This window comes from Aedes albopictus, chromosome 2, assembly GCF_035046485.1.
Source record: "Aedes albopictus strain Foshan chromosome 2, AalbF5, whole genome shotgun sequence".
NCBI classification, from domain to species: Eukaryota; Metazoa; Arthropoda; class Insecta; order Diptera; family Culicidae; genus Aedes; species Aedes albopictus.
In genome coordinates this window covers 365091285-365099916 of record NC_085137.1, presented here as the reverse complement: position 1 = coordinate 365099916, position 8632 = coordinate 365091285, and the positions used below count along the sequence as shown (strand labels likewise).

Here is an 8632-nt window from a genome sequence, read left to right as displayed (position 1 = left end):
TCATAATTTCGGCAAAAGGCGGGAAGGCGCCTAGTGTATGGAACATCGATCAAAGGGGGTGGGGTGGTTATGCCATCAGCTGCCAGCAGTGCCGTCTTTCCGGTAAGATGTGAGTGGTGGATATTGTGTGCTTTATTGAGTCTCAGTCAGTACTGTTTTATTTAGTTCAAGGTGATACATACTTTAAGGTGTGTACATTTCTTATGTGTTAGTAGTATTTCAAGTACACGTCACATCTCCGTTGTTTTATAATGTTAATAATATTCAAAATCGTGTTCAATTCTGCTTTTGACCACTCTGCCAGAGCGGGTTGTTCTTTGCTGAATATCTCCGGGTGGACCTGCTTCTGGAATAGCGACACGCTGTGCCACCCCGTCGTCCGTTGCTATCGTTGATGTGGGTTCCTGGTCCTGGTCTAAACGCTGGTTGTCTACGTACTCCGCCGCTTTGATCGGACGAAGATGATGAGAATTTCTCCTCCACGTTTGCTTTCCATCTGTTACCGCATATGATCGAATCCCATCGGTACACGAAACTACTTTCGCCGGTTTCCAGGTTTTTTCGATGTGATGTTGAAGTAACACTGCCTCTCCTGGTTGGTATTGCCTGGACTCTACTGCACCTTTATCAGCAAAATGTTTTTGCCGTGTCCTCTCCTCCAGCAATGCTTCAGTGACTCCAGTAATCACTTTGGGCCTCAATCTTTCTTCTGTGGCCGGCAAGTTTGTTCGAAGAATTCGTCCCATTAACCGTTCGCTGGGTGCCGCCAATTCACTTGATCGAGGTGTATTTCGTGCGTGCAGCAATGCAAGTCTTACGTCGGATTTGTCTTCGTTGCATTTCTTCAATATGGCTTTTGCGGTTTGAACAAACCGCTCAGCTAGTCCATTGGCTCTTGGAAACATTGGACTAGAAGTGCAATGGTCGAAACACCATTCTCTAGCGAAACGTTGGAATTCCTCGGATGAATACTGCGGACCGTTATCTGATTCGAGAACTCTGGGCACACCGTGAATGGCAAACCATTCCTTAAGTTGGTCAATTATCGCGCGAGACGACGTGCTCGATAACTCTTGGAAATCGAAAAAGCTTGAATAGCTGTCCACTATTAAGATGTACTCCTTTCCTTTGAAGTGAAACAGATCGGTTGCCACTCTTTCGAACGGTAGTGTTGGAATTTCCTTCGATACTATGGTGTGTTTCACGTTGCTGCGCTGGTGTTTCTGACAGACGGTGCAAGAGTCAATCATATTTTGGATATCCGATGCCATATTTATCCAAAATAGTACCTGTTTTGCCCTTCTTACACTGCTATTGAACCCAGAGTGGCCACTGTGGATCGCTGATAACATTTTCTTCCGTAGTGATTGTGGGACCAGTACTTGATGTGCTTTGAAGATCAGTCCTTCGTACGTTGTTAGCTCGTCTCTGAAGCACCAATATTTGCGTATAACTGGATCAACAGCGTCTCTATGTTCTGGCCAGCCCGTCATTATGACCGCCTTCAGTTGCTGCATTTCATAGTCCGTCTCGATATGCTGTCTCAGTTCGTTTGCTGACTTCTTTGACATTTGTAGCACTACGTGAACCTCGAGTTCTTCCTCGCTTTCTTCAATGGAGTTATTCTGTACATCTCGACTCAATATGTCTGGTATTGGTATATCTTTACCACGGACGTATACCACTCGAGGATGATACTGCGCAACATCTAGCCTAATCCTCTTCAACCGCGGTGGAGCTCGATCTAGAGGTTTACGAAAAATCGACTCCAGGGGTTTATGATCGCTTTCTACTACCAGATCCTTCCCATATACGTACTGGTGAAACTTCTTACAGGCGAAGCGAATTGCTGCCGCCTCTTTCTCGATTTGCGGATAGTTGAATTCTGCCTGTGATAGTGACTTTGACGCATACGCTATTGGCTTTCCTTTTTGCAACAAAACTGCACCCATGGCTCTCGAGCTGGCGTCTACTGAAAGGGTTACTGGGGCGTTCACATCGTAGTACGCTAAAATAGGGGGCGAAGTCATCATCTTTTTTATTTTTTCGAAGGCGGTTTGTTGCTCAACATTCCAGTCCCATGCTACGTTTTTCGCAAGCAGTGTTCTTAGAGGAGCAGTTATTTCTGACAAATTGGGAATGAACTTACTCAGATATGTGATCATCCCCAACGCTCTTTGCAGCTGCGGTTTGTTTACAGGTGTTTTCAGGTTCCTTATTGCATCCAGCTTCTCGCTGTCCGCTTGCAATCCTTCGGCTGTGACGATGTGCCCGAGGAACTTAACGGATGACTGATCGAAGAGACACTTTTCTTTATTCAGCTTGAGTCCCGCAGCGTAGATCCGGCCAATCACCATGTCCGTCAATTTTTTCAATTCCATTGAGCTTGCTGCATGGATAAGGATGTCGTCCATTGAGCACTCAACTCCTTCCAGGTCGCCCAGTAGATTCTGCATTACGTTCTGAAACACCTCCGGTGCCGATGCCAGTCCGAAGGGAAGCCGCTTGCAGCAATATCGTCCCCACGGTGTGCCAAAGGCGAGATACTTAGTAGTCCGATCTGTAACTCGGATTTGCCAGAATCCCCTTTTACAATCCAGGATTGTAAAGCGCTTCGACTTCGTCAAACGTGCCGAGATTTCCTCCAACGTCGTAAGCGGATGGTGCCTTCTTAAGAGGTTTTCATTGACTTGCGAAGGATCTATGCAGATTCGAAGTTTCCCGTTCTTTCTTACGATGACCATAGCATTAACGACCGGGGTAGGCTCTTGAATTTTCGCGATGACCCCCAATTTCTCCCTCCATACTATCAAGCTCGGCCTTAACCGCTTCTCTGATGCTATGTGGTACGTTACGGGCTGGGCAAATGTCCCACTTTGAGTTATCTATCAAATCAATATCGTACACAAAGTTTCGGAGGCACCCCAATCCTTCGTAGAGATCAGCTTCGCTTATTTCAACTGTATTGATTCTAGCTAATAACTGCAGCGCTGAACATGTTTCGCGACCCAGTAGTGGGGTGACGTTCTCTTTGACAACTCTAAAGACAATCGGACTGGACCTACCTTTAATCTGGCACACCGGGGAAACCTCGCCTAGCACCGGAATTTTGTGGCCGTTGTATGTCACCAAATTTTTCGTCGTCGATGATTTGACCGGGATAGACAGATCCTGCAGGACTCTCTCCGGAAGTACGTTGCATTGTGCACCTGTATCCAGTTTCACCCGGACTTTCTTTCCTTGAATTCCGATGGTCTCGAACCAGTCATCGTCATTGCTATCTTCGACAGTATGCACATAGAATTCTTCCTCCGTATCCGAATGTTTTTCTTCGTTCACCACTTCTTTGATCTCATTCACTTTTCTATTCACTTTTTTCTTCGATTGGCACACCACGGCAAAGTGTCCTTTGATTCCGCATACATTGCAGTTCTTCTCGTACGCAGGACAAGCGCCTTTTCTGTGTTTCCAGCCACAGTACTTGCACTCAATCGTTTCATCACTTGCACGAACACTTTTCCGGTCACGCTCATTGCTTCTTCCACTTACATCGCGTTTGGCAATGTTGGTTGACCTCACTACTTCAATTTTCTCATCCTTATGCAATTCCTTTGACTGCATTGTGGTTAGCTCATAATTATGGCATAATTCGATTGTTTTTTGCAGTGTCAGTTTGTCATTAAGTAATTGAGGAACCAATTTAACAAATTTTGTTCCGACAATCAATCTGTCTCTCACTAGCGAGTCGTGGAGGACACTGAACGCACACTTCTTTGCCTGTTCACGTACACGCGTCACGAATGTGTCAAACAACTCATCTTCTTTTTGCTCCAACTTGTTAAAATTATACCGTTCATATGTAACACATGATTTTGGCGTAAAATAATCAGTGAACTTATCGACAATCACATCCAGGTCTTCTTCTTGATCGGGACGCAGACCGAATGTGTCAAAAATACGAATGCAATCGGCACCAATCGCACTCAACAGCGTTGCCGCTTGCACCGATGCGGACTTTTCCTGAAGGTTCGTTGCTATTGAAAACCACTTGAATAGGCGATACCAGCTTCGCCACTGGTCAGCCATGTTGTCACTTAGCACTAGCGGTTTCGGCGGCTTGAGTCCTGCCGCAGATACAGATTCCGCCATATTGAGTTTTTGTTTCCTTTCACGCTAGACTTTTGCACATTTTCGGATAATTTCTACTTCCTTCCAATTCGCGTTTAGCACTTTTCCGGTAGTTGCACGCCGCGGTTTCTCGTGGGCAATTTTCTCACACTTTTTGCCATCGATATTCGCGATTTTGAACGAATTTCAGATACCGAACTTCTGACACCATGTGTGATTTATTGAGTCTCAGTCAGTACTGTTTTATTTAGTTCAAGGTGATACATACTTTAAGGTGTGTACATTTCTTATGTGTTAGTAGTATTTCAAGTACACGTCACAGATATAAAACGTCGATTCACAGACTTGGACTCTGTTTGAACTGCTAAACGTTCTAGCACGTTCACGTTTCACACAGATTTTTTCAGACATACGTGTTCCAAGAAATTCCGACTTTCAGAATCCAATTTCGAATACTTCAAATAGGCCTCAAGGCGCAAACCTCCCGTCCAAATCACTCCTCCGCCACATACACGATAATCACCTCCCACAAATACACCGACAACTTCTCACCACGCTGCTACTTCACACAACATTTGAAGTCAGCGGACTACTAAACTTCTGTCAACCGTGCCTGTGAAGCTCGGCGATCGGATCCCAGATATCTATGCTCACGGAGAACCTGTCTCAGCAGTTGAAATTCAAGCGATTTCATTAAATCTACCGGTGAATGGTGTTGGAAGTGATATTCTAAGTGCTGCCTCGGATAACGTTGGATCTGCCGCAGCAAAGCTTGGACATTAGTACCTGGTAGCTGTCGTTCGACATCTGTTTCGTTGGGTCCAGTGCCGTAGTTGCAATCCTTGACGTGCCTACGACTTGCTGATGGGAAAGCAGAAAAAGGCTCTCGGAATCTGGTCCGATATTGTGTAACACAAAACTCGGTTGGATAGTGGCCAGAGAAATTCCAGAGTCTCCTGCCACAAGCTTAAGCGCAGTCACCGCTTCAGTTTCCACGGAAGAGATCCACGAGCAGCAAGCACGCTTTTGGCCACTAAGTAGAACCCTGCCGAACGAAAAGCTGTCTTTCTATCGAGGAGTCGTGAGTCGATCTGCGAGCAGACAACGACAAAAGATCCTGATGTCAAGTTTCGGCTTTCGGGCAGTGTTACCGAAGAAACAGTATGTGTTGAAGTTGTTGGTCAAATCCAAGGCAATTGCTACCAGGCCACCAGATTCGTGGGACTTGAAAGTCACTTGAACGCGATCTTGGAGATGAAGGCGCTGTACACAGCATTTGTCGATGAGTAGATTTTGATGCCTCATATGCGAGCGAGAAGTTCGTGACAACGATAAAAGTCGAAACACAGTTACTATTTGCTGCATCATGCAGTCCTAAAAGCTGAAAGTACCACGACAAAGCTTAGAGTAGTATTCGATGCGTCGTGTGCTATAGACACCGGAGTTTCCCTAAACGATACTGTAATGGTGGGACCGGTGGTCCAAAGCGACCTACTCTCCATTCTGATTCGCTTTCGACTCCAACAGTACGTTATCATCGCTGATGCGGAGAAAAGGGGCCGCATGATTATTGTAGTAGAACGGGATCAACCACTGCAGAAAATTCTTAAGCGAGAGTCCGTAGATAAACCATTTCGAACGTACCAGCAGAAGATCATGACCTACGGTACTACTGCCACGCCGTATCTAGCAACAGCTTCGTGGTCGAGCGGTTGGCAGCGTCAGTCATGTAGGTATCTCGTAAGCTTCGGAGTGTGGGTTCGATTCCCGCTCCAGTCGGGGAAAACTTTTCGCCAAACGAAAAATTCTTCACTGGGCCACTGGGAGTTATAAATATGTGTTGTCCGTTGTCTAATGTTAGTTATTTTCAGTCTGTGGGGCCTCTGGCCGAATCCACCCGCAGCATAAGTCCCCAAAAAGATGGTGACGACATGCCAACTGGAATGAAGTCTGTGAAGGAAGGATGTCCTGTCGCTGCTTGGTTTCAACCGATGAAAGTTGCATTCCAACAAGCCGGTGATTTTGAAGAGCATTCCACGTCACCTGCGTGACGAGCAAGAGCTGCTGGACCTTTACGCGACAGCTACAGTAAAGACCCTCGGTCTAACCTGGAAACCGATGACAGATTTGTACTGGTTCAAGATACCACGCTGGAGCCCGAACCATAGTGACACAGCGTATCGTACTGTCTGATTAAGTACGTTTGTTCTATCTGTATGGCAAAGTAGGATCAGTGATCGTGCCAGCATGTTTCTCCAAGAACTTTGGAAACGGAAGTATTCTTGGGATGAACTGTTGAGCGTAGAACTGCAATTACAGTGGCTCAAGTTCAGAACGAACATTGAGCAAATCGGCGAAGTTTCCTCGCTGGATCGCTTCAATGCGATATCATGCAAACAACTTGGATTCTCTGATGCCTCGAGAAAGGCATACGGAGCAGCAATTTATCTACGTTGCATAGGATGGAAATGTTACAGTTCGGTTTGTAATAACCAAGTCCATGGTAAATAACTTCTTTGGAAGACTTAAGCAAGAAGAATAAAAGGCAGTCGATACCCCGATTGGAGTTGTCTTCAGCACTGCATTGGGTCATTACACTTCTTCGGCGCGCTTCACCCCGCTCTCCCTGCAAGAAGTGCCCCCGGTTGGCCGGGGAAAGAAGGATCACAAATGTTTGGAAAACTTTTCCGAAAACAATCATCATCGTATTTCATTTCTATGGGATCGCACGTTCGTAGCAGCAGCGTATACGCTCATGTTCCTAACGCTCGCTTGCTTGCTCGCCCGCTCAGTTAGTTTCTCGAGAAGGGAAAAAGATGAGTGCGAGTTAGTCGGCGAGTTGGGTTGGTCGGGACATGGCGGCGGAGAAGGCTGGAGTGGAGATCGACACAACTTCCCACTTGGGGTAACACATCAACGCACATACAATATAAAACCATCGTTCGTTGCCGGGTTTGAGTTTGCCAAAAGTTTACCGACAGGGAACGCTACTGTTCTTTTCGCTAATATCGTTTGTATTACCGTATGAGAGAGTTACTCTAGGATTTTTTCTTCTGATGTCTAGTAAGATAGAATTGCATGTGCCGTACAATTATTATTGTGTGAATAATACCTAATAACGCTGACACACAGTTGGTACGAATCACCATGAAAAGTCATCTTTTGACAAATCTCAAAATCTTGACCATCTATCTAGAGATGGCCTTCTGCAGAATATAGGCTATTAGTTGAATTTCACGAAATTAGAAAGATTTAAAAATGTAGGTGCTCAGCATCAAAGTTCATCCATACCACGGTACGCGAATTTGCCGGATTTGGTTAACGTCAAAATGGAGACGCCAAGCTGGAGAGGCAAAATGACAAAGTGCAGGACAGAAAAAGACATTTCCAAATCATTTAACAGCTCATAAATAGGGATAGCAGCGAGTTTTCCCATTAATATTTAGCACACGATGAAACAACCAACCCGTACTCCACTAGGATGACGACGACGACGGCGACGGATGGATTCGTTTGGTTTGTGAGAGGGGAATGGGATCCCATAAATAGCAATAACATTATTTCTTTTCGTGTCTTCAACACAACACGGAAGGTTTACATTGCACTTCAGAAGGGGTGGGGGTCGAGGGTGTTCGGAAGCAATAATTTTCCTCATGATGGCCGGCCATCGAGCGGGCTATAGTTTCGATGATGAATGGGTTTGTTTGGATGGGCTGCAAGAAACAACATTATTCAATTACCCCAGGCTAATGAGGGGATCGTCTGGGAACTGATGTGGAATGATACTGGAAGGGGATATGTGATACACACTTGTACGTTCATATATATCTGTTTAGTTCGACGCTGTCATAAAATATCCTCCAATTTTCTGTATGCTGTTTGTATCGCAGCGTTAGTGATTAACAGCATTCATTGAATAATTAATTGATGGTTGAAACTTTCATTTGCTTAATGATCAACACTTTTCGATAAATGAATGTGCTTATTGATAACTCATTTTTTTTGCATCGATCAATCGTGAACGACCGGTTTTTATGATTTCTGATAATAATTCGGTACTGTCATACTTTAAATGGTTTTTGTATTACCACGTAAATGATCAACGGGGGAAGGAGAAACAAAACTGAGTTTAGAAAGTTTTAATATATTTAAAAATCAAACTCTTTCTTTTCCACCAGAAAATATCACCACTGCCAAGGCTTATCATCCTTTCGTGTAACCTGGTAGGAAATGGGATTCGTTAATTTTAGCATATCCACTTTCTCTTTCATTTCATTTGAGTTTTGATAAAATTATACTTCGAAGACACTAGAAAGGCACGATCACCGCTAGTTGAAAAATTTTGTTTTTTTTTTTCTTTGCTGAAATATTGTTAAGTTTCATAGTGTGCTACATTACATCGCAATGGTGTACACCGCCAATCGCATGAGATAACGCTTTAAGTCATACAGCGCCATTATCGTTCTGTCAATGCACGTATATCGTTTTCACTTTTAAATAAGCA

General features: G+C 44.7%; 1 protein-coding gene across 1 annotated transcript; it reads right to left on the bottom strand.

Annotated features, from left to right (window-relative positions):
- Window positions 1–254: 254 nt before the first annotated feature.
- LOC115269830 (uncharacterized protein K02A2.6-like) lies at window positions 255–2744 on the bottom strand. The gene has a single exon (XM_062848443.1). It carries the CDS (start codon window positions 2742–2744, stop codon window positions 255–257), a length of 2490 nt encoding a protein of 829 aa, XP_062704427.1.
- Between the last annotated feature and the right edge of the window lie 5888 nt (window positions 2745–8632).